Source organism: Bufo gargarizans, chromosome 1 (genome assembly GCF_014858855.1).
Source record: "Bufo gargarizans isolate SCDJY-AF-19 chromosome 1, ASM1485885v1, whole genome shotgun sequence".
NCBI classification, from domain to species: domain Eukaryota; kingdom Metazoa; phylum Chordata; class Amphibia; order Anura; family Bufonidae; genus Bufo; species Bufo gargarizans.
Window position 1 is genome coordinate 384,105,539 of NC_058080.1, and position 27,696 is coordinate 384,133,234.

Here is a 27,696-nt window from a genome sequence, read left to right on the forward strand (position 1 = left end):
ATGGGAGATGCTGGCTCATCTGTCTATGTAATTCCTACAGACTTTAGTGGATAGGACCACATACATGCACAGCCACCACTCCTTCATGTGGTTACAACAGGGAGTTAATAAACCACTAAGCTGGCGGTGGATCCGCCTGAGTTATAAAGAGGTGCCAGCCCCTTCATAACTTCGGCGGATCCACCGCAGCTTCTAAATGTAAAAAAAGCCTCCTAGCTGTCTTACATTTAGACCTTTTTCTACGCCCATCCTCTCCCCCACCATGCCCACTTTTTTCGACCTGGTGTGAGAAGGGTGAGATTGCATATTGCGGCACAACTAGCCTTTGTGCTGCAATCTAAACCTAAATACACCTATTAAATGGCCACTGCAGCCAATCACAGGCTGCAGCAGTGACCTGCTTCCCTTGTGTCACATGGCCAGTTGTTGCGATGCAAGGGGAGTAGGTCCCCACTGCAGGTCTGTGATGTTGTTTTCAGCACTGCAAGGAGAGGAAGAGGTAGGATTGATAGAGGTAGGGTTAAAATTCATGTGTTCAATATTCTTCAGGATTTTTTTTTACACATATGAGTTCTGTAAGAAGGTACAAGGAATCATCGTGGATGATAGGTACGTGTTACCGAGGTTCATCACCTTGGTGGAGTAAGAGCTGTTTTTTATGTGTCAGCAGCAGTTGCTGTCTGACACTTTGGTACTTAGCATGACTGTAATAGCTGATCCGGGACGACTCTTACTGGGAGTAGTCAAAGTGCTGGGTGGGTAATTACTCCCCACGTTCCAGGCCGGGTTTTGCCAGGCATAAAAACCAGCACTGCCCGTGGAGAGGATTACCTCCGTCTGACAGCTTAGCTCAGGATGTCTGTGTGCTGGGATCTGAGGCCTGTGCTGGGCTGGAGAGCGGAGACCCGTGTGTCAGGGGAACAGGCCGTCTAAAGCCTGTATTTGAACATTGCAAAAGTCACGTTTTGTTTTTGGCATCATGTGTGAATAAACACTGAAGTTTGAATTATGAACTTGTATTTTGCCTCTGTACTGCGCCCACTTATCCTAACTACCAGAGCGAATACCCACAATTGGTGGAGGATGCGGGCATTAGCAGTGAGGCTGGCGTGAACATCGAAATATTTTTTGGTTTGCATTTTTGAGCAAGGTGGTATGTCATACATCAAATCAGAGGTATTACAACCCATGTCCCAAGACAAAATGGAGGCTGTTGTGAAGGCCCTCATGAAGGCTAATCTGCAGCAGCGAGAGACAAACCTGCAACAACGGGAGGCTAACAAGCAGCAGCAAGAGACCAACCAATTGCTGCTACAACACGTGATGGCTTTACAAACAGCAGGAGCAACCCCGAGCGTCCACGATGCCCGGAAGGCAGTCCATGCGGCGATTCCTAAGATGACACCAATAAACGACATCGAAACCTACCTGGCGATGTACGAGACAGTGGCAACAAGGGAGAAGCTACCCTGAGACCAGTGGGCTGAGGTCGTCGCTCCGTTCCTCGCATCCGATTCCCAGCGGGTGTATTTCGACTTGCCGGACGATCAAGCAGCCGACTACCAAAAAGTGAAGGGTGAGGTTTTGGCAAGACTGGGGGTGAATGTGTTGGTCCGGGCCCAGCAGTGGGGGTTTGAGCCAGTGAGCCTGCAAGACCCTAGTATTATGACTTACTCCACCTTTTGCAAAAGTGGCTACAGCCTGAGGTGCTGAGTCCCATGGCTATGCTGGTTAGACTATTGGCTGATATGTTCTAGAGGGCTTTGCCACCCCCTCTCCAGCAATGGATCGGCCAGGTCTCTCCAGGTAATGCTCATGAGATGGTCAACCTGCTGGAACACTATGAGGCTACCCAGATTCTACAGGGGGGTTGTTTTGGGAGGGAGGCAGTTAAATCCTGTAAATCTCCACAATAGACCCGGGCGACTTGAGTCAACCAAACCCGCCCAGGATGTACCCCCTATGGATCTGGCTCCGACAGTCTGCTGGTGGTGTCGGGAGCCTGGCCATGTACGAGCTGACTGTTCACATCAGGTCGAACCCATGGACACGAACTACGGCTTCCGTCAGTCGTTATATGCCAGGAAGCTGTGTACCCCAGAAACTTTAAATCACTTGTGCCAGGTGGAAGTGGGAGACACTCCAGCGAAGCACCTGCTGGACTCGGAGTCTGGTGTCCCTAGTAAGGGCTCCCCTGGTACGGTCCGCTGAGTATACTCGCCGAAGAGTCGGGGTCATGTGCATTCCTGGGGACTTAAAAGACTATCCCACCACCCTGGTGTCTCTAACCACGGGGGCCGGCAGGTGGATTAACGAAGTGGCAGTTGCCACAAACTTACACTACGAACTTATAATCGGGAGAGACTTCTTTGGTTTCACGGCACTGTGGCCTGCTATGAAAGTGACTGATACCCATTAGACGGGTAACCCCAGCAGAGTGGCCTTGCTCTGGGGGGAGGCCAGAACCCTGGGAACCCAAAGCCAGAGGGCCAGCGGTAGGGGTGACCACCACTTCGGTGGATGAGGGGGAGACAATCCCCCTGAGTGTAATGGTGGGAGATGTGGAGGATTTGCTGCTGGGGCCTGAGCTGGCAGACCTCAATGTCTCCAGGGATAATTTTGGTACTGCACAACACCGGGACCCCACCCTATCCCGAGCCTGGGAATATGTATTAATAGTAGATGGTGAACCACGATAAGCTGGGGCAGAGTCGGTGTTCCCCCTTTTTGTGGTTCAGCAGGATATGTTGCATCTGGTAAACCAGCTGCAGGGTGAACCCATTGAACAGTTGGTGGTGCCGCAGGCTTATCGCAAACTCGTGTTAGAGTTAGCCCACCAACATGTTCTCGGGGGTCATCTGGGAATGCAGAAAACACAGGACCAGATTCTACAACGGTTTTACTGGCCTAGTGTGTTTAGGGAGGTGGACGAATTCTGTAAGTCTTGCCCGACCTGCCAGGCAACTAGCCCCCAGCACCTTTTCCATAGTCCCTTGGTACCTCTCTTGATCATTGAGGTACCGTTTGAGCGTATCGCTATGGACCTCGTAGGCCCAGTACCGAAGTCCACTAGAGGACACCAAAACATCTTAGTCGTCCTAGACTACGCCATTCGGTACCCGGAGGCGGTGCCACTGTGACATACATCGGCTAAACTGATAGCTAAGGAGCTAATGGAAATGTTCTCCCAAGTGGGGATACATAAAGAGGTTCTGACTGACCAGGGGACCCCTTTTATGTCCAAGGTGATGAGGGAACTCTGTAGGTTGCTGCACATAAAACAGCTACGGACGTCCATTTACCTTCTGCAAACAAACGGTCTGGTATTAATATATGTTGAAAAGGGTGGTGGCTAAAGATAGGAAGGACTTGGACCTTCTTCTGCCCTATCTCATGTTCGCAGTGCAAGAGGTACCTCAGACCTCTTCTGGGTTCTCGTCCTTCGAACTGCTATATGGCAGACACCCTCGTGGTCTCTTGGATGTAGCCAAAGAGGCATGGGAACAACAGCCCACTCCGTATAAAAGTGTTATTGAGTACGTTAACCAGATGCAAGAACGGACAGAGACAGTGTTGCCTCTTGTTAGGGAGCATATGAAGGCAGCTCAACAAGCCCACAGTCGGGTCTATAATCGGCAGGCTCAGGTCCGGAATTTTTACCCGGGTGATCGGGTTTTGGTTCTGATACCGACCATGGACAGTAAGGTCCTGGCTAGGTGGCAGGGGCCCTACGAGGTACTCGAGAAAGTTGGAGAGGTGAACTACAAGGTATACCAGCTAGGGTGGCAAAATCCGGAACAGACCTACCATGTTAATTTACTTAAGCCGTGGAAGGATAGGGAGACCTCTACCGAAGACAGCCCGAGTCCAGGTTTTCTAGGGAAAGAGGTTTCAGACCCTTTTTCTGATGCAAGGGAAGCGGTTGCATCTGTAAAAGTTGCTAACAGCCTCTCCTCTAAACAGGCTCAGGAGGCCAGGGAGTTCGTTAGTCGAAACACAGATGTGTTCTCGGACCTCCCTGGATGCACTTCCACAATCCAGAATGACATTGTCACAGAACTTCAGGCCAAAATCCGGTTAAAATACCGGGTACCTGAGGCTCGGCGACAAGCCATCTCGGAGGAAGTGCAGTTAATGCTGCAACTAGATGTCATTGAGGAGTCTAAAAGTGAGTGGGCCAGTCCTATAGTATGAATACCCAAGCCAGACGGGTCGTTTCGGTTCTGTAACGATTTTTGTAAACTGAACGAGATTTCCAAATTCGATGCATATCCCATGCCCCGGGTTGATGAGCTTATCGAGAGGTTAGGACTGGCAGGTGCCCTTAACGGAGGCTGCCAAAGAGAAAACTGCCTTCATAACACCTGAAGGGCTCTATCAGTACAAGGTGCTACCCTTTGGTCTGCATCGTGCCCCCGCCACTTTTCAACGGCTTATGGACATTGTGCTGCGTCCACAACGTCGGTACGCTTCGGCTTACCTAGACGATATTGTCATCCACCGTACCGACTGGGAAAGTCACCTAACCAAAGTGCAGGCTGTAGTGGACTCCCTTCGGAAAGCTGGCCTAACCGCTAACCCGATTTTGGTAACGGCCGACTTAAAAAAGGGAGTTTATAGTACGGACCAATGCCTCCGAAGAAGGCCTCGGTGCTCTACTGTCTCAGGAAGTCAACAGGGTAGAGCATCCCATTGTCTTCCTCAGCCGTAAGCTCATCCCAGCCGAGACCCGGTATAGTATAGTGGAGAGAGAGTGCCTGGCTATCAAGTGGGCACTCGAGTCTCTCCGCTATTTGTTGGGGAGAACATTCCGCCTGGTAACTGACCACTCCCCTGTTAAGTGGATGAGCCAGGCCAAAGAGAGAAATGCCCGAGTCACCAGGTGGTTCCTGTCCTTACAAAACTTTAAGTTCTTTGTAGAACACAGGGCAGGCCGGTTGCAGGGAAAAGCGGATGCCCTGTCCTGAATATACTATATGGCATGTGTTCACCCCCTTAGGGTTGAACAAAATGGGGAGGTATGCAAGAAGGTACAATAAATCATTGTGGATGATAGGTACGTGTCACCGAGGTTCATGGCCTCGGTGGAGTTTTTATGTGTCAGCAGCAGTTGCTGTCTAACACTTTGGCACTTAGCATGGCGGTAATAGCTGATCCAGGATGGCTCTTACTGGGAGTAGTCAAAGTGCTGAGTGGGTGACTACTCCCCACGTTCCAGGCTGGGTTTTGCCAGGCATAAAAAACAGCCAGAACTGCCAGGTGGAGAGGATTACCTCCGTCTGACAGTGGAACTCAGGAGGTCTGTGTGCTGGGATCTGAGTCCTCTGCTGGGCTGGAGTGTGGAGACCCGTGTGTCAGGGAAACAGGCCGTCTAAAGCCTGTATTTTAACTTTCTGACTTTTGTTTTATTAACTTGCCATTGGGTGTGAAGTAACACCAACACTGCAAAAGTGACGTTTTGTTTTGGCATCATGCGTGAATAAACACTGAAGTTTCAATTACGAACTTGCATTTTGCCTCTGTACTGCGCCCTTTTATCCTAACTACCAGAGCGAATCACCCACAGTTCACAGAAAACTTTGGTACTGTAGAAGTGGAAAACTTAAGTGAAAAAATTAATGTTACAGTTTGGACAGTCTGCGTACTACTACTTTAAGGACACATACCAGATTCAGAATTCAAAGCTTGTAACCACATCACAGAATATGCATTGTTCATGTAGGATGTACACAAAAAATAAAAAACCCGTCCCGATGAATCACAGCATTGTTTCCAGCATTGGCAGTTCCAGTTAGTTCATGCATATACTGTATATTGTTGTGTACTGTTAATGGACTATTAAAGCATGGTGAATGTGTTGTCACTGGTGCCATAAGAGTTGTAGAGGTCAGTCAGCAATCACAGTCACATCCCACAGGAATGGAAGGTTTGTGGGAAGTCAACAAAGAACGTACAATAAGTAGTTTATTTCCAAAGACTTTATGTAGATAGAGAAATGTGTGTGTCTCAAATTGCACAAAAGCTATACCAAGTGACAAGGGTTGAACGACTTGTCTGAAAAGTCGTCCAGTCTTATTCCATTACTACTTCACCGATAGACCAGTTTATGGTCTTCATCAATAAATGTGTGAAATGTACTACTGTAGCGTATGTAGGTGGTAGACAGATAAAAATATAATAAAGTATGTTGAAAAAAAATATCTTGATAAATAGTTACATTTTATAATAGTAAAACTATGGCAACCAGGCCAGACTGGGAATTCAACAGAACATACGTTTTGGAAAGAAAACACTTGTTATGTACAAGAATACTTGCACGCCATGGGGAATATTTATCAAGCTATTTGCACCATAATTTGCAACTTTCTCAGCTTCCTGACACTTTTCTGAAATGAAGAGAAAAGGTGGTGAGGCTTAGTGGGAGTGAGCCTACTGCCGCCCACCGGATTTTCTATAACTTATGCCAGAAACAAAAACAAAGTGCCCGGGCACTTCCTAGTGAAGCAATGCCAATATCAATGATGGTCGGCAATGTAATTGCACTTACCAGAACTAGAACAGGCTCTATCGTAGGGATGGGCTGCACCTCAATGGGGAAGGGGCAGCTGTGTTGGGGAGAAAGATGGCTAGAAGGTTGGAGAAGTGTTTAAACTAGGGACTGGGGGTAGGGAAATGACATTATAGGAGGGTGCAGATAGAGACCGGGGGCCAAGGTAGTAGGACTTGGGGAGGAATGGTAGGAGGGACTAGAACAGTTCAGAAGGAAAGGTGTAGGGTAAAAAATATACATAAACCTCTCAAGTGTATGTAACAGAAACATGGCTGGATGATAGCTATGACTGGGCGGTTAATGTACAAGGCTACAGTCTATTTAGAAAGGATCGTCAAAACCGGAGAGGGGGGGGGGTATGCCTTTATGTAAAGTCTTGTCTAAAGCCCACACTCCGGGAATATATAAATGAGGGACATGAACATGTGGAGTCACTGTGGGTAGAGATACATGGAGCTAAAAACAATAAGAAATTACTAATAGGAGTTTACTATAGACCACCTAATATACCAGAGTCCACAGAAAATCTACTACTAAACGAGATAGACAAGGTGGAAAATCATAATGAGGTGGTTATTATGGGGGACATCAACCACCCACATATAGACTGGGAAACTGAAACTTGTATATCTCATAAAGAAAACAGGTTCTTGGCAATAACTAAAGACAATTACCTCTCCCAACTAGTTCAGGACCTGACTAGAGGGACGGCAACAATGGACTTAGTATTAACCAATAGGCCTGACAGAACAACAGACGTGCAGGTTGGGGGACACCTGGGAAATAGTGACCATAAAGTAACAACCTTCCAATTATCATTCAAAAGAGCGTTTCTACAGGGAGGAACAAAAATACCAAACTTCAAAAAAGCTAAATTTAGCCAACTAAGAGAGGCCATAGGGCTAACTAAATGGGAGAAAGTCCTCAAAAATAAAAATACAGCCACACAATGGGATATCTTTAAAAGCATCCTAAAATCTCATTGTGAGAGGTACATAGCGTATGGGAATAAAAGGTTAAGGAACAAAAAGAAACCAATGTGGATAAACAGAACTGTAAAGAAAGCAATAAAATGACAAAAAGAAAGCATATAAATCACTAAAACAGGAGCGTAGCACGGATGCACTGAAAAACTATAAGGAAAAAAATAGAACATGTAAAAAACAAATAAAAGTGGCCAAACTAGAGACCGAGAGATTAATTGCCAAAGAGAGTAAAACTAACCCTAAAATGTTCTTCAATTATATAAATGTTAAAAAGTATAAATCTCAAGGTGTCGGCCCTTTAAAGAGTAATGAGGGGGGAGTCGCAGAGAGCGACGAGGAGAAAGCAAAGCTGTTAAATATTTTTTTCTCCAATGTATTCACTGAGGAAAATAAACTGTCAGATGAAATGCTGAATGTAAAAATAAATTCCCCATTAAAGGTGTCCTGTCTGACCCAGGAAGAAGTACATCAGCGACTTAAAAAGATTAAAATAGACAAATCACCAGGACCGGATGGCATACACCCCCGTATACTAAGGGAATTAAGTAATGTCATAGCCAGACCCTTATTTCTGATATTTGCAGACTCTATACTGACAGAGAATGTCCCACAGGATTGGCGCATGGCAAATGTGGTGCCAATATTCAAAAAGGGTCCAAAAACAGAGCCTGGAAACTATAGGCAGGTAAGTTTAACATCTGTTGTGGATAAACTGTTTGAAGGTTTTCTAAGAGATGCTATCTTAGAGCATCTCAACGGAAAAAAGCAAATAACGCCATATCAGCATGGCTTCATGAAGGATCGGTAATGCCAAACTAATTTAATCAGTTTCTATGACGAGGTAAGTTCTAGACTTGACAGCGGCGAATCCATGGATGTCGTATATCTGGACTTCTCCAAAGCATTTGACACTGTACCACATAAAAGGATAGTATATAAAATGAGAATGCTCGAACTGGGAGAAAATGTCTGTATGTGGGTAAGTAACTGGCTGAGTGATATAAAACAGAGGGTGGCAATTAAAGGTACACACTCAGATTGGGTCACTGTCACTAGTGGGGTACCTCAGGGGTCAGTATTGGGCCCTATTCTCTTCAATATATTTATTAATGATCTTGTAGAAGGCTTGCATAGTAAAATATAAATTTTCGCAGATGACACTAAACTGTGTAAAGTAATTAACACTGAAGAGGACATCATACTGCTACAGATGGATCTCGATAGATTGCAGGCTTGGGCAGATAAGTGGCAGATGAAGTTTAACACTGACAAATGTAAAGTTATGCACATGGGAAGGAATAATGCAAGTCACTCGTACATACTAAATGGTAAAACACTCGGTAACACTGACATGGAAAAGGATCTAGGAATTTTAATAAACAGCAAACTAAGCTGCAAAAACCAGTGTCAGGCAGCTGCTGCCAAGGCCAATAAGATAATGGGTGGCATCAAAAGGGGCATAGATGCCCGGGATAAGAACATGTCCTACCACTTTACAAATCACTAGTCAGACCACACATGGAGTACTGTGTACAATTCTGGGCAGACATAGCAAAGCTGGAGAAGGTCCAGAGGAGGGCAACTAAAGTAATAACTGGAATGGGGCAACTACAGTACCCTGAAAGATTATCAAAAATGTATAAATATATCGGGGGTCAGTACAGAGATCTTTCCCATCATCTATTTATCCCCAGGACTGTGACAAGGGGACATCTTCTGCATCTAGAGGAAAGAAGGTTTGTACACAAACATAGAAGAGGATTCTTTACGGTAAGAGCAGTGAGAATATGGAACTCTCTGCCTGAGGAGGTGGTGATGGTGAGTACAATAAAGGAATTCAAGAGGGGCCTGGATGTATTTCTGGAGTGTAATAATATTACAGGCTATAGCTACCAGTGAGTTATTCTGATTGCCTGATTGGAGTCGGGAAGGAATTTTTTATTCCCCTAAAGTGGGGAAAATTGGCTTCTACCTCACAGGTTTTTTTTTTTGCCTTCCTCTGGATCAACTTGTAGGATGACAGGTCGAACTGGATGGACAAATGTCTTTTTTCGGCCTTATGTATGTACTATGTTACTAGTTGTGCTACAAGTGCATTAGGGTGTTTAATTTTGTAATTGAAAAAAATAAAATGTAAAATTTTTGCAGACTTTGCTTTTGCCCTAAATCTCAGTGATGGAAAATATATATATATGCCAAATTTTTTGCCATTTTATAAATGTCAATTACTTTTATTGGGAAAACTAGAAATCACAAATTAAAAATAATATTAAAACTAGACACTAAGATTAATAGGTAGTATGGTAGGCAAAACAGGTGTTATATTAATCAACTTTGAACAATGCAATCCCTTCTTTTGTTAGCTTGGTGATGACTTTTCTGTGATGCTCGACTACCCTCAACCAGAATTGTTTTTGTTGTTCGTTCCTGACCAATTCGTTAAACTTTTTTTATCAGAGCAATTCCGTTTTCTGCTGTATCATTGACCACCTTAAGAGCATTCACATGGCTTCTTAGAGAATCACTGCAGTATTCTGTCACGTCATGGATCCCAAACAATTCAAAGAACGTCTTTGTTTCATTTATGGTCAGGGCTAGGACAACGTCGGCGCACGCAGAGACACCTGCCCTGAACATAGTGGCTGAATTGTGCCGGGAGCCACGGCGCGGGTACACCAGTGAAAAAAGGGGGCATACCTGAAGGGAGTTTAGAGAAAAAGAGCGGGAGGGAGGGGCGTGAGGCTCGGGCGCCTGGCTGAGCGGCAGGTGGGGGGATAAATAGCCAGACGCCCCTCCCACAAATGCAGGCTGTTAACAGCCTTATTATTTATGGTCAGGGCTAGGACAACGTCGGCGCACGCAGAGACACCTGCCCTGAACATAGTGGCTGAATTGTGCCGGGAGCCACGGCGCGGGTACACCAGTGAAAAAAGGGGGCAAAAAACATCAGTTAGGTACAACACTTTTTGCAAACTGCAAAGCCAGTGATCGAAAGGCACGAGATAACTCTACTCGAGGATTGTATATATACCTAGTGAAGCAGGAGGGCCGCCACCGCCCCATGGACCGGATGACATGAGCTGGCACCTGATGCCGAGAAGCAGCGTAGTCTGCCCCTAGCGACATGAGTGGCCCGAATTTACCTTGGGGTCCTAGCCTAGACCCTGGGCGAGGGCACGGATGAAAGATATAAACTGAGGGTGCTGAGAAGCTTGCCTGCGTGTGGCAGGAGCGGGCTATCTGGTGATAAACCTTGGATGAGGGCTAGCAGTTGATGCAGCACCTGAACTGGGCACCAATCGTTCAGCGTGGGATAGAATTTACCTCGGAAGGGGGTCCCGTCTGAATGGTTTTGGTGGAAGGTAGCAGGGGAGTGTAATGGCCCTGGCCCCATAACAGATGCTGCTTCAGAGGATGGTTATGGCGATTTGAACCCGCCAGAACCTCACCGGGCCGGAGGAATCCATAAAAGGTGAGATACATGGCCGCTTTCAAAATCAGGTTAGTGAAGGGCCCAAAAAGGATTACCATCCAATGACGAAAAAAGATCCCTGAACAATTTACCGGAAACAGGTTGCCTATGGCTCACGGACCCCTTCCCCTCCTTTTGAATACCCCGAAGGGTGGCTTTAGAAAACGAAGACAGAACCTGGGCGATCCGGGAACGCTGACAACCTGGGCGAAGCGGGAACGCTGACCGCCTGGGCGATCCGGGAACGCTGACCACCTGGGCGATCCAGGGATGCTGACCACCTGGGCGATCCAGGGACGCTGACCACCTGGGCGATCCAGGGACGCTGACCACCTGGGCGATCCAGGGACGCTGACCACCTGGGCGATCCAGGGATGCTGACCACCTGGGCGATCCAGGGACGCTGACCACCTGGGTGATCCAGGGACGCTGACCACCTGAGCGATCCAGGGACGCTGACCACCTGGGCGATCCAGGGACGCTGACAACCTGGGCGATCAAGGGACCCTGACAACCTGGGCGATCCAGGGACGCTGACAACCTGGGCGATCCAGGGACACTGACATTTAAACGAAGACAGAACCTGGGCGATCCAGGGACCCTGACAACCTGGGCGACCCAGGGACGCTGACCACCTGGGCGATCCAGAGAAGCTGACCACCTGGGCGATCCAGGGACCCTGACAACCTGGGCGATCCAGGGACCCCGACAACCTGGGTGATCCAGGGACCCCGACAACCTGGGTGATCCAGGGACCCCGACAACCTGGGTGATCCAGGGACCCTGACAACCTGGGTGATCCAGGGACCCTGACAACCTGGGTGATCCAGGGACCCCGACAACCTGGGTGATCCAGGGACCCTGACAACCTGAGCGATCCAGGGACACTGATAACCTGAGCGATCCAGGGAACCTGACAACCCGGGCGAACCAGGGACCCCGACAACCTGGGTGATCCAGGAACATTGACAACCTGGGCGATCCGGGAGGCACTGAGATCCCGGGGGGGCCAGGGGACCCCGGCCATACGTAAAGACCAGGAGACAGAAGCAGATTGAACCAGAAAACGATAAACCACTGATTTCTGAGACCGTAAAGTGAAAACACGTAAGTCGCTAATTCTGGTATTGTGATGCAAGGCAGATAAACTTAAAATTAAACGTACAGAGCCCCAACTAATTTGGCAGGGGACCCAAAACTGCGCCCCCCCCCTGACAGCGGGAGGGCAACCTGCATCCCAAAACCAGAATTAATAGATATGCCAAGATAGCATGGTTATAAGTGAAATCAACCTATGACACCCTTTTTTAACACAATAGGCTCTCATGCCGAGCCGGCATGTGACCGGCAGTTCCCTGACTAGAACGCCGCTCCCCCAACCCCGCCGCCCGCACTCGTGCGAGCGCAACATGCTGGGGGGAGCGGCAATCAAGCGTGCACCAGCCGGGGGCAGGGAACCAGGTCGGGTGCGAGACGCAGCTAGCACGGAGCCAGCTGAGCCTCGATCACCCGGCAGGCTGGCGTGCTGCGATCCGGATGTCGGCGGAGCGTGAGGCCAATAAAAGGTGAGTAAAATGCCCATCGGACCAACAACCTACCTGGTAGGACACGAACGGATTTGGAAGCACGGCTCCAAAACCCCAAATGCTAAAGTTGGAGCTAATGAAAGGAAAATGACCCTGAGTAGAACCGAAGTTTGCCGCCCTGCCTTGCTAATCAACTATAAACTGACTTACCAGAGAGCACCTCGGAATTGCCTGGCCGAAAACGTAGAGAACGTACAACTAAAAGCCAATCTAAAAGGGAAGAACAACACAACGTCAGAATTAAAAGAATATATACGAACCCCCTGAAGAACCGGGAGACACAGACAACCTGGGCGAACCAGGGACGAAGACAACCTGGGCGATCCAGGGACAGAGACAACCTGGGCGATCCAGGGACAGAGACAACCTGGGCGATCCAGGGACAGAGACAACCTGGGCGATCCAGGGACAGAGACAACCTGGGCGATCCAGGGACAGAGACAACCTGGGCGATCCAGGGACAGAGACAACCTGGGCGATCCAGGGACAGAGACAACCTGGGCGATCCAGGGACAGAGACAACCTGGGCGATCCAGGGACAGAGACAACCTGGGCGATCCAGGGACAGAGACAACCTGGGCGATCCAGGGACAGAGACAACCTGGGCGATCCAGGGACAGAGACAACCTGGGCGATCCAGGGACAGAGACAACCTGGGGGATCCAGGGACATAGACAACCTGGGCGATCCAGGGACATAGACAACCTGGGCGATCCAGGGACATAGACAACCTGGGCGATCCAGGGACATTGACAACCTGGGCGATCCAGGGACATTGACAACCTGGGCGATCCCGGGACATTGACACCCTGGGCGATCCCGGGACATTGACACCCTGGGCGATCCAGGGACATTGACAGCCTGGGCGATCCAGGGACATTGACAACCTGGGCGATCCAGGGACATTGACAACCTGGGCGATCCAGGGACATTGACAACCTGGGCGATCCAGGGACATTGACACCCTGGGCGATCCAGGGACATTGACACCCTGGGCGATCCAGGGACATTGACACCCTGGGCGATCCAGGGACATAGACAACCTGGGCGATCCAGGGACATAGACAACCGAGACAGACGCACAATGCGACTGAAACAAACTCGCTGACTTGAAACAGTAAAGTGAAAACTTCCCCTCAACTAGACCGCAAATTCTGGCATTATGATGCTGTAGGGTTTGAAAACTGTTAAATATGCAAGAATTATTATATGTATTTATATATTTATATATATATTATTATTTTTTTATTATATTTAAACTCCCCCTCTCTTCTTTTTTTTTTTTTTTTTTTAAATAGCCAGCCTGCATCGCTGCTCTGAAAACGGGCACACGCATGGTGTGTTAAACCCGCCGGTAACCTGCTGGAGGGGTTAGGGAGCATGAATGAAGCAATGCCCCCCCCTGAACGCAGGAGTACCCCTGCACCATAACACCGGAATTTGACAACCCTTGCTGTGCTGGAAGCACTGCTTCAACAATCTCAAATATAGCCTCGCCCTGACTCTACCACTGGCCCTTTAAATCCTTTATGACCCTTATCCGATAACTCTAAAGGATTTAAATGCAGCCTTATGGAAAAATACAGATGACATACGGTGATACCACGGCATACTCATCACCGCTACATCTAGCTGGGTTAGGCACCCTCCAGAACCATCTACCTCCCGTGTACTCCCATCATATGCTTTCTCCCCTGGTAATCTGGTGGGGTAGCAAAGTGGCCCCCCTCCGGACTTGACTCCTGGACACCGATGAGACGGAAGAGCACAAGCTAGGACACCGCTCCCCCGACCCAGCCGCCTGTAACTGCGTGGGCGGAACGTACTGGGGGAGAGCGGCATCCCGACCGCGCCACCCCCGAAGCCAGATACCAGGCCGGACGTAAAGTAAAGCTGGAGCGGGGACGCTGTACCCCGATTACCTGACAGGCTGGCAGCGAAGCTGACGTCGGCGGCACGTGACCACGGTAACCCGGAAGTGACGACACTGAAGGAGGGAGCGTGAAGCCGCAGTGATGCGTGAGGCTCGGGCGCCTGGCTGAGCGGCAGGTGGGGGGATAAATAGCCAGACGCCCCTCCCACAAATGCAGGCTGTTAACAGCCTTATTATTAGTAGCTAAATGGATCAGGTCTTTTCCTTCAAAAACTAGGTTTTTACCCTCTAATTGTTTCATTTCCTTTTTCTTTGCAGGTTTTTTAAAAAAAATTTTTAGTCATATTTTCCTTAACAGCCTGAGTAATACGTTTGTCCAAAAAAGCCAAACCTACATTTGTTTCTGACAGATACCAAAGGTATCTCTTAGCAACTGTGAGAGGACTTTTTTTGACGTCTGCATCTGGATAAGCTCAGAAGCTGCAGCATATCCAAATCATTCTTTGGAGCCCACAACTTACAAGTGCCTCGTGCAAAAAGCGAACATACACTGAGCAAAAATATAAACGCAACACTTTCGGTTTTGCATGAGCTGAACTCAAAGATCTAAAACTTATTCTACATACACAAAAGACCCATTACTCTCAAATATTATTCACAAATCTGTCTAAGTCTGTATTAGTGAGCACTTCTCCTAATACTGCCCATTTCAGAGTGGCCTTTTATTGTGGGCAGTCTAAGGCACACCTGTGCAATATTCATGCTGTCTAATCAGCACCTTGATATGCCACACCTGTGAGGGGGATGGATTATCTCAGCAAAGGAGATGTGCTCACTAACACAGATTTAGACAGATTTGGGAACACTATTTGAGAGTAATGGGACTTGTGTATGTAGAAAAAGTTTCAGATCTTTGAGTTCAGCTGATGCAAAATGGGAGCAAAACCAAAAGCATTATGTTTATATTTTTGCTCAGTGTACATGAGGCTGACAAAATGTGCAACCCGTTTCATTCATTTCAATTTTCGTTGAGGAATATTCAACAGTTTCATGAAGAGGACAATTTTAAGTGCATATATTGCCTTTGCCATCCACCTTGCTTGATGCAGAGCCCCTGGGATCCTGAAACTGAAGTCGTTTTTAGACCATTCTCCTGGGTACAGAAGTGAGAGTAGTAATAAAAGTGATCAATGTGTGCAACCCCTAAATATTATCCAATCTTTATTCAATCTATATTTGGCATATGTATATTTTACATCACTGAGACTTGGTGCATAAGCAAAGTCATATGAAAATCACATCTTTGGAAAAATGAAACACCCTAAAGTGCATACAGTCAAATGGAGTGAATGCTGCTTCCAACCAAGCGGGAGATCAGGCCTGAGGAAGAAAGCAGACCACCTGCGAAACAAGTCACCCTCTGCTTGTCCGTTTTTAAGATTTTAATGTTTTTTTTGTCCAATAAATTACAGTTTTAGTGTCCAGTGCCACAGGAGACCATTTTTTCTGTTTTTGTTTTCACTCAGAAACTGGCGTAAGTCATATAGCTCATGTCTATGTATCTGAGTGTCTGGCGAACAGAATGGGAGAGATGCACCTAATTTATTAAGATATTAACATATTAGGCCCGTCTCACTCCAGCACACAAGGGATCTAGACTGGCATATGGGAACGCCAGTCTTAATTCAGCTAAGCTACAGTGACATCATCTTTAGTCCTTTAGTTACCTTAGTGGCCTTCCTGACTGAGTTTCAGTCATCAAAGCTACAGTGACATCACCAGTGGTCTTTAGTCAGGTAATTGTTGTGCATTCACCCCTATAAGGAATGATCCGGAGTTACCGAGCAAGTTTTTAAACCTCTTGGATGTTGGAGCGCTCCATAGAAATCCGATTTGAAACCAGCCGGAGGGAAAAGTAAACTGAACCATCAAACAGGCAAGTCCCGCGAGATAATCCTCACGTGATACACCAATCTCGAGCGAGGACGCCGAACAACGTGAGCAGAAGCCGGCGCATCGTGGTGAGTAGCGGCAGGAGGAACAGACTCTCCAACTACCGGACCCGACCAACAGGGTAAGACAAACCGGTCCCCGCTTTACTCCCCACCTGCAGCCTGATATACATTGTGTGGTAGATCCACATTATCCGGGACATCTTTCCTGACGGTCATTTGCTATCCGGCCATAGTGCCGCCCCTGGAACAGTTTGCATTTTTAACTAGAAGACTATTCCAAGGAGGACACCATTTGATCATTATTCATCTCTCAACAGATACATCTTGAGTCTCTTGGGGAGTATCTGAGAATACCCCCAAGATTGTAGCCTACAGTGTGTGCGCATACTATTTGCGGTTTTTTAATATTGCGTGTTTTATATTGTGCATTTCCTATTAATTTATACCGTATATTTTATCAATTGATTGTGTATTGAATTGTGTTTTTACTTAATAAATAGCCATTTCCAATTGATTTCACATATTTGAGTGCCAGCCTTATACATTTTTTCTACTATTTACCTCTTGACTGATTGGGTGAGCAGTCTTCAGGCTAGAGCACCAGGTCCGTTTGGAAAAGGTAGTGAGCTATCCACTATTGTCTTAATTGTTGTGCATTCATGACAGAGTTTCAGTCATCTAAGTTACTGTGACATCACCAGTGGTCTTTAGTCAGGTAATTGTTGTGCCTTCATCACAGACTTTCAGTCATCTAAGCTATGTGACATCAGCAGTGACCTTCAGTTAGGTAACGGTTGTGCCTTCATCACCCAGTTTCAGTCAGGTAAGCTACTGTGACATCATAAGTGGGTTTCAGTTAGCAAAGATGCTGTGACATTACAGGTGGGTTAAGTAATCTGCAGTGACATCATAAAGTGGTCTGCACAAAGTTGGTCTGCACAAAGAGAGCCATTATCATTTTGTTGGAAGAGAAAAGGGGTAGTATTTCTGTGAAAGTAAAATAATTACTGTCTAGGGAAACAAACAGAGCAATATCACTTTGGCAATGATGGGTATGAGGCACTAACAGGAGCACTAGTACTGTGTGCAACCTAAAAGGACTCGCTGTTAGGGGGCAGTGAGAAAATCACTATTAGGGCTCACATGCACATGAATGTGAGCACTCTGTGCCTGTGCAGCAGACCGGAAATAGCAGTCCGCAATAACTGTGCACCGGCCGTGTGAACTCCGTGCTGTGGATGTAGACCCATTGACTTCAATAGGTCTGCAATCCGCAACATATAGCAAAATATATGACATGTTCCTCTCTTTTGCGGTGCTGAGGCACAGACCCGAAAGCCGACAAAAGGAGTGTTTTTGTAGGCTTCCAATCTGTGCCTCAGCTCAGCAAAAGATAGGACATGTCCTATCTTTTGCCGTATCTTGCGGATTGCAGACCCATTGAAGTCAATGGTTGCGCATCCGCAGCATGGAGTGCACACGTCCAGTGCCCGTATATTGTGGACCCGCTGTTTGAAGTCCTCAATACGGGCACGGAACTCTCACATTCGTGTGCATGAGCCCTTACTGTGTGTTGGCACTATTACTGGAGGGTACTAAAGGTGCCACTTTTACTATGTTGTGCACTATTACAGTGTGAGGCACAATAAGTGTCAGTTTGGCACTACTATATTACATAGCAACCAATGAGATTCCACCTTTCATTTTCCAAAGCAACTCTGAAAATTGAAAGGTGAAATCTGATTGGTTTCTATGGGCAACTAAGCAAGTTTTCCTTTATACTAGTTTTGATAAATCTCTCAAAAGTACTGCATTTCCCAGCAGTTTGTCACAAAACTGTCAGAGTAATAGGGACAAATTGTGCACCAACAGGATAATAATTGGGGGAAGCTGCAGGATGCTAGGGAGGCTCGTCCCCACCTGCCATTGGCTGCTCCCCCCGACACGGGATGTTTTCATCTTTGTACAGGGAGAAGCAGCAGTAGCAGTGCGGGGACCAGGAGCGGGGTAAGTATATTACCTGTGAGGGGCCGGGTACATGGGGGAACTATTTATGATATTGGATAGCCCCTTTAAAGGGGTTGTCCTACCATAAGAACTTATCACCTATCCACAGGATAAGTTATAAATATCTGATCTGCACGGTCTCAAGAGTCCCTGAAGTGAATGAAGAGACGGTGCCTCTCCATTCATTCTCTGTGGGACTGTTTGTGACAGATGAGTACAGAGCTCTTTATATTTAGGGTGTGTTTCCAATGAAAACTCACATACTCACCAAAAACCAATAAATATTCATAAGTGTCAATAAGAATAGAAGGACGTTAAAGAAGAAATAAAAAGGGATGTCTGGATTAGATTCAAGGCTGGAACAGCATGTGACATAAAGGACCTTTATAGGAAACCAGTACAGTCGGAACCAGAACCTGAGGGAAGAGGAACATGAGAAGTTGTAGAAGTCTGTGCACACCATTACAGTATAGGGTTTGGATAGATTATATGTCAGCGTAATTACCTACCAGCTTACACTGAACAAAACAGATCCAATATCTGTAATAATGGCGTTGATTTTGTGATATGTTCCACCTCGTGTCTTGAAGTAGATGTTGAGTTTGGTGAATTCCAGCAAAATGTCATTAAAATCATGAAGAAAAAGTACTACAATTCCAATGTTGTGATATCTGAAATGGAGAAATATATACATCTATTGAATAAAGTGGAAGATGATATGGGTAGATTACTATTAGTTGTTTGTAAAATAAAAAAAATGGATATATATATATATATATATATATATATATACGCCCCAAATTCTGGTTAACTACAGTTTGTTAAAGGGGTCTTATGTAGAATCGGGGCCATGTTAATGTAGCTGGGGACTTTAAACCCTTCCAGACATGTGCCATACCTGTATGGAGCAAGTCAGGTCTTTAAAGATGAAGCTCACTCTGAAGCGAGCACCATAGCTGCTGGATGCCTGCTGTTTAGCAGACTCCCAGAAGCAACGGCTGTGATAGGCGATAACGGCGATCATGGGTATTTAACCCCTCAGATGCCATGATCAAGTACGACCACAGCACCTAAGAGGCAACCCGGCACAGCGATCAAGGGAGCTGTATGGTTGCCAAGACAACCTTGGGCCCTCTGAAGGACCGGAGCCTTTGGAGCCTTGCCTGTGGCAGGGCTCCATGGGAACATAGTGATCTCCAATAAATTCTCCCCATCAATGTTAAAGGGGTTGTCTGGGTTCATGGCTGTACTCGGATATCGCCTCTTCTGTAATCACTTAGTATGTATGAGAGGAGCATCGGAGCATTTCCTTTTTCCGATGCTCCCCTTTGATTCGCTGCATCATGCAGCGCGAGCCCCTGTTTGTTGTGAGCCGGTAACTTACTGTGCTTCCTAACACTATGCTAGGCAGAGGCAGTTAACTCAGTGATGTCAGGACATAGATAGGCGGTGTATAGCGATTCCCTAAGCTCTTTTCGGAGTGGGTACTATGCAAAGTAGCATAGTACCCACCTCCTATAGAGACTATGGCAGCACTATACATCGACTATCTGTGCCGTTAGTGTCACCGGGCTCACTGCTAGCAGGAAGCCTCTGCCTAGCACAGTGTTGTGAAGCCCAGTATGTCACTGGCTCACAACAAACAGTGACTTGCTCTGCGCAATGCAGTGAGGCAAAGGGGAACATCGGAGGAAGGAAATGCTCCAATGCTCCTCTCATACATATTAAGTTAATACAGAAGAGGTGATATCCGGGTTCAGCCCTGAACTGAACCCAACCTCTTTAAATCTTTGCAGTCTATGTGAGAAGCAATCCAATGATCACATGTTAAATTCCCCTAGGAGTACTTAAAATAAATGTCACAAATGGACAAATAAGCATTTTCACCAGTATACTGACTAAGCGGTTGAACTCTGTAATCAGATATCTCATTTCAGAGGAAGGACCAATTTGGCTTTGATAATCAAGGGATGCAACTTGGAGGATAATGGATCTTGTGGACTGGGCAGGAAGAGGGAGTAGCCCCAGTGCACTCTTAGGGTGGGTTCACACTAGCGTTAGGGATTCCGTTATGGCTTCCCGTTATAACATGGTTATAACGGAAAATAACGGAATCCATAAGACGGAAGGACGGATCCGTTCTTCTGCCCATAGACTTGTATTGTGGCGGAATGCAAAACAGAAGCCTTTAAAAGGTATTCCGTTTGCTTTCCATCCTAATAGAAGTCTATGGGAATCAAAACGGATCCTTCTGGGTCCCTTTATGCAAGACGGAGAACAAAGTCCTGTCAACAGGACTTTGTTTTTCGTCCTGCATAACGGGACCCAGACAGATTTGTTATGCTTTCCCATAGACTTCTATTAGGACAGAACGCAAACGGAATGCCTTTTAAAGGCTTCCGTTTAGCATTCTGTCTGGGCATTCCGTTATTTTCCATTATAACTATGTTATAATGGAAAGCCATAACGGAATCCCTAACGCTAGTGTGAACCTACCCTTACCTTTACAAGCAGAGAAAGTGTTTAGCATGCACTAGGGCTTCCTCCGAGCAGTCTTAAAGAAATATAGTCTAGAACAGTGATGGCACTCCAGCTGTGGTGAAACTACAACTCCCAGCATGCTCCATTTATTTCTATAGAGTTCTGAGAGCAGCCAAGCAAGCGGGGCATCTTGGGAGTTGTAGTTTTACCACAACTGGAGTGCCAAGGTTAGCCATCACTGGTCTAGAAGAACCAATTATTAATGCAATTCTTACATTTTATTCTAGGCTCAATGACTTAGTGCGGTAAAATGGGTTTGTGTCTAATGGTTTAAAATTTTCAAATGGAACAAGGTAAGGCTTGTATCCTTGCAGTATTGGGAATAGCTGGACACTGCCAAATCTCCATTCATCATAATGGAATCCGGTGGGTTTACAGCATGAATGCCAGTTTTCTGCAGGAAAGCACTGAAAAGCATACCCGTCGGACCCCACTATATTAACTGGGATCTGGCGGAGCAGGGAGTCTGCTCATTTGCAGGAATAGATTACTGGATTTAGGTGCAAAAGATGTGAACCTACCCTAACAGATAGAAAATGAAGAACTGTACTCACCGGAAAGCATATGAGAAAGAAATTAAAGTAAAAGTGACCACATGATGTATAATCATTACAATTGAGTCTTTTCTCCATGCGTCCATGTACAAAGTTGCATAAGTAGAGTGTGCATAAAAGCTGCCTTGGATGAGATACACAAGGGCGATTTCCTTGGGAACAGCTACTCCCGACTTCCAACCTAAACTCCACCAAAGAGAAAACGAAATTGTATTGTAAAAACGTTATCAGCAAATGAGTTGTAATTTACAGTGGGAAAATAATGCGAATAGAAAACCAGATAACACATTCATGTGACATAATTCATAAAGGTGCCATGCTTAAAGACTATGGAATTTAGTTTAGTATTGCCTTTTACACAATTTGGGCTAAAAAGCATTTTTTCAATTGGTCGTTATTAAACATTTTCAACTGTTTTTTGTTCTACAACCTTCAATTTCAAAGAGTATCTACAGACCATTCCTTCTGCTTTACAGTTAATCGGTCAGGGAGCTACTCTGAAGGCTGAATGTATAGCCCTGATCTCTGAACTCCTGACAGCTCATAGACACTTATTTAAGACATATTCTTACAGTCCCTAAAAAAAAACTGTATTCATACCCCTTTAACTTTTCACATTACAGCTACATACTTAAATTTTATGTAAATGACTAACAAGTATGCACGAAGTAAGTAAAAATAAAAAAATAAAAGGATACATAGTCTTTCAAAAAATTTTATAGAAAAAAAAAATCTGGACATTGTGGCGTGCATTTGTATTCAGCCCCCCTAAGTCAACCACCTTTCTCTGAAATTACAGCTGCAAATCTTTTGGGGCTTTTCTCTACTAGCTTTGCATATCTAGAGGCTGAACACACTTATTTATTCTACTCACTTATATAGCACTGACATATTCCACAGCGCTTTGCAGACATTGTCATCTCTCACTGTCCCCAATAGAGCTCACAATCTAAACTGCCTATCAGTATGTCTTCAGAGCGTGGGAAGAAACCCACACAAACATGGGAGAACATACAAACCCCATGCAGATGTTGTACTTGGTTGGATTTTAACCCGGGACCCCAGCACTGCAAGGCACCAGTACTAACCACTGAGCCACTGTGCCCACACTTGGTTTCTAACTGGGGCTGAAGAGGATGTCGAAAAGGTTTACTGATGCCTCACAATAACCTAAGACATAGGGTGATTGTTGCTTACAATATATTTAAATTAGAGCTAAAAGTGACTTTTAGGGACCTGGCAACTAAGCAGATTTTAGAAAAATAACACATTATAAATATACTGTTACATGATCATATGCCTATTCATTAATTTTAACAACATGAAAGAGACCACACACCAGACTTATTTCATGAAAAGGAAGATGATTGTCACAGTTGATGAATTGTATATGTGTCAAAACATTGTAAATGGTGTAGACCTCATGAAAATTGACTAGTGATATACTAGAAATTAAGCACTAGGACTCTCTGGGTGAATTTAACTTGAAAGCTCTATGAAAGAAGCAGTGGTAAACACACTTGGCTTTCTCAAATGTGTTTTCATAAATGCATATGACAATAAAAGCCCTAATATAGAATATTGAATTGCACAAAAGGAGGGTGGGTTAATTTACATACAACGTATATTACTGCCATTTTTGAACCTACATGGGCATGGTTCTGTCCTGTTTAGCAAATTTCCTATAACGGCTGTCATATTGGATTCTGTCCAAATAAATTTGGCCTAAATTGAAGGTTCCCTGCTTGAAAGGAAAAATTGTGTATAACACTCTGAGGTCTCCAAGGACTGTACCCAATGCCTTTCAAGGTCTTTAACCTCTCCAACAGCTCAGCCGAAACACAGTTCATTCAAGCAGGAAAGGACAATACTATTTTGAACTAACTGTGTTTTCGGTGTGTGGCTGCAGAGAGGGGGTCTCTTTCTTGGGTCAAAATTGAGCTACAGTTCAGATCTTAGTCTTGTTTAAAAGCTGACAATTTAAGTTTTAAAATGAGACCAGGAGCATGCTGGCTGCCAAAAATTGTTACAGCCATTAGAAGTGGTTCCCAGTGAGGGCTGCATAAACTTGCAGCTTTCACTTCCAACCCCATATCTAAAGGCTGTATCTCTGGTGTTATGGCAGCTAGCAGAAGAATCTTGGTTGGATCCTGAGATAATAAAATTTAAAGCAGCCTTCCCCCCTTCAGCCAGCTGTGATCTCAGCCAGAATAGAGGAGGAGAGGGGGAAGTAGGGGACATGCTGAAAGGCTGGAGGGAGAATATGACAGACACAGATCCTACTTCCCTGTAAAACTGTACAGTATATGTCCCCACAGGGAGGGTTGCAATCCCCCTTACCCCATCAATCAGAGAACATACTTGCTCCCTGATTGTTTCATATGATAGGGGGAGTTTTTTTTTTTCCAGCAAAGGAGTGAGAGTAGAGAGTGAAAGGAGTCAGTTGCTCATCTAATAACCCCTCTGTTCTTAGGAGGCCATTCACTGGTGCCATGACTGAATCACAGTGTCAAATACGTCACCTCCCCCCACAAAAAAAAAAAAGTCAGAAAAATAAAAAATAAAAAATAAATATGGCTCTCAAAAGATGGTGGCACATTTTTTTCAGTAATGCTTTTATTGTGAACACTAAAAAAAAAAAAAATAGACTTAATTGGTATCGCTGCATCCTTAACAACCTGCTCTGCGAAAATATCACACGTTGTACCCCAACAGGTGAACTCCATGAAGAAAACTATGCCAGAACAGCGATTTATTGGTCAACAAAGTAATACCATATTTTTCACCCTATAAGACGCACATGCCCATAAGACGCACCTAGGTTTTAAAGGAGGAAAGTAAGAAAAAATATTTTTCATCCGACCTCAGCTCAACCCCTAATGTTAATCAGAACTCAGAACAGAGCCCCAATGTTAATAAGTCCTCTAAACAGACTTTAGATCAGACCTCCATGTGAATGACCCCCCCATGCTCAGATAAAAAAAATGTTTAACTCACCTCTCCTGCTCCGGACACCACTGCTGCTCCTCACATCCAGCGCTCTTCTTCTTCTTCCTGTTCTGCGCTGTGGTTACAGTGTGCCAATGCCCTCACGCTGTGTGCAGTAACAGCACAGCGAACAGTTGAGGACCAGGAATCTGTGCGTACAGAGCCTGGGGAGCACTGCATTTACCGCTTCCCAGTCCTCTTATACTAATGGAATAATAATCACCACATAAGACGCACTGACATTTGCCCCCCACTTTGGGGGGAAAAAGTGCATCTTATAGGGCAAAAAATATATCTTGAGGGGTGTAGTTTCCAAAATGGGGTAATTTCTCAGGGGTACCATTTATTATTTCACCCCAGAACCTCTATAGTCATCAGCACTAGCAACGTAATTCCCCACATAGAGCTTCAAATGCACATGGTGCTCTTTTACTCCTGAGCCCTGTTGTATGTTCAAGCAAAAGGTTAGGGCCACATCTTGGATATTTCTAAAACAGGGAGGCACAGCATAATAATAAGATGGTTACTCTTCACACTGGCACACGATGGGCACATCATATTGGGCACTAAAATGTAATTTCTGTGGAAAAATTGCAATTTTTACTTTGGACAGTCCGCTGCACATTTATTTTTGCAAAACACCTGTGGGGTAACTCCATCCCTTAATAAATATCTTGAGGGGTGTTTCCAAAATCAGGTCACTTCTCGGGGATTCCACTTCTTATTTTACTACCTTGCAGTTGTCAGCACAAGCTGAGTAAATCAACACACTGGGCCTTAAATCCACATGGTGTTCTGAACCATGTTGTATGATCAGGAAAAAAATTAGGGCCACACCCTACAGGTTTATAAAACCATGAAGCACAGCATAATAGGGTTGTTTTGGGAATCGAATTTTCAATACCCAATAGATACTTTTGTCTGGTATCGACCTAGATACCGGGATTTGCCTTATTTTGATACTAGGCTTCGCTATTGCGCAGTCTAGTATCAGAGAACATGGAGCGCACTGCTCTCAGCGTGCTCTGTGTTCTCCTCAGCAGCACAGGGGAGAAGGAAGCACTATCTCCCTCCCCCTGTGCCGCTGCTGCCACCAATGAGGAGAGAGGGGCGGGCGCACTGCGCCACCAATGAAAGTAAATGTTTAATACAAATCCAGGAGGCGGGGAGCTGCGATCAGCGGCAGTTAACCCCTCGGGTGCCGCACCCCCCTCGTGTATTAAATTTTAATTATCATTAGTGGCGCAGTGCGCCTTCCCCCCCAGTATTATAATCATTGGTGGCACAGTGCGCCCCCTCCCCTCAACCCCCCAGTATTAAAATCATTGGTGGTGCAGTGCGCCCCCTCCCCTCAACCCCCCAGTATTAAAATCATTGGTGGCGCAGTGCCCACCATTAAAATAATTGGTGGCAATGGCCACAGGGTCCCCTCCACAGTCCACTCCTCCTCATTGGTAGTCCAGTGGCAGTTGTGATCAGAGCCCCAGCAGTGTAATCCTGGGGCTCCGATCAGTTAACAAGGCAGCCAGGACGCTTCTGAAGCCCTGGCTGCCATGGTAAGCTCCCTGCTGCCCTGTGCACAAAGCACAGAGCAGCAGGGAGAGTGTGAAGTCCTATTCACCCTAATAGAGCTCTATTAGGGTGAATAGGACAAGGGATTTAAAGATCCCAGGTTCTAGCCCCTAATGGGGGGGATAATAGTTATTAAATAAAAAAAAAAAAGTAAAAAAAAAAACCAAAATATTAAGTAGAAATTAACCCCTTTCCCAATTTTAAATATAAAAATATATAAACAAATAAATAAACATATTGCATATCGCCACGTCCAAATTATTAAAATATTTTAAAAATGCCCTATGCGGCGAGCGCCGTAACAGAAAAAATAAAAACTGCACGATTCGCCATTTTTTTTTTGTCACCTTGTCCCCCAAAAAAATTGTTCCATAAAATGCGGAATGCACGCAGCTTTTTTTGGGTGTTTTATTTTTTTTGCATGGTATCGAATGGTATAGAGTATCGCAATACTTTTTTATGGTATTGAAACCAAATCAAAATTTTGGTATCGAAACAACCCTACAGCATAATAATAAGAGGGCTTACTTTTCACACTGGTACTGTGGAAAAATTGCAATTTTCACTTTGCACCATCTGCTGTGCATAAATGTTTGCACAACACCTATAGGGTCAAAATGCTCACTGGACACCTTGGTAAATTCTGTGAGGGAAATGGAAATACGGAAACAGAATGCATACACTTTTTTTTTTTGTGGAACTATTGGAATGAATGGTTCCGTATACGGACCGTATACGGAACGCAAAAAACGGCCCGTAAATGGAAAAAAAAATTGTTGTGTGAAAGAGGCCTAATTCAGTAGAAGCAAGGTCATGCAGAAAAAACAGCATTATAAGGGCTCGTTCACACGACCGTATGTCGTTTTGTGGGCTGTTTTTCCCGGATCTGTTTTTCCTTAAGTAATGCTTCCGGTTCAGTACAGTTTTTCCTTTCCGTTTTTACGTATGGCATATACAGTATACAGTAATTACATAGAAAAAATTGGGCTGGGCATAAAATTTTCAATAGATGGTTCCGCAAAAACGGAACGGATACAGAAGACATAAGGAGTACATTCCGTATGTGTTCAGTTTTTTTTTTTTTGCGGACCCATTGCCTTGAATGGAGCCACGGAACATGATTTGCAGGCAATAAGGCTCCATTCACACGTCAATGTGTGTTTTGCGGATCCTCAAAACACAGACACCGGCAATGTTCGTTCCGCAATCGCCGGCACTTAATAGAAAATGCCTAATCTTGTCCGCAATTGTGGACAAAAATAGGACATGTTCCATTTTTTTCGGGAACAGAATTGCGGACCCGGAAGTGAGGATCCGCAGTTCCGGAAGCACATAGTGTGGCCCCATAGAAATGAATGGGTCCACAATTCCGACGTGTGAATGGAGCCTTATAGGACATGTTCTACATTTGAACGGAACAGAAAAATGGAAAAATGGAAACGGAATGCATACGGAGTACATTCCGTTTTTTTGCAGAACCATTGAAATGAATGGTTCCGTATACGGAACGCACACGGTCCGTATACGGAACACAACGGAGTGCTTCCTGGGGTTCCATTCCGTGCCTCCGCACCGCAAAAAGATAGAACATCCTCTATCTTTTTGCGGAACG

At 45.5% G+C, this 27,696-nt stretch overlaps 1 protein-coding gene across 3 annotated transcripts in view; it reads right to left on the minus strand.

Moving 5' to 3' along the window:
- CERS1 (ceramide synthase 1) overlaps positions 1–27,696 on the minus strand; it is a 113,808-nt gene that overhangs the window by 22,952 nt on the left and 63,160 nt on the right. For all 3 annotated transcript variants that reach the window (XM_044285486.1, XM_044285493.1, XM_044285500.1), the window contains 3 exons: positions 21,525–21,705; positions 18,939–19,100; positions 18,698–18,845 (listed from right to left, as the gene is read on the minus strand). In XM_044285486.1, the coding sequence (XP_044141421.1) occupies positions 18,698–18,845; positions 18,939–19,100; positions 21,525–21,705 (491 nt within the window). The remainder of the gene's footprint in view (positions 1–18,697; positions 18,846–18,938; positions 19,101–21,524; positions 21,706–27,696) is intronic.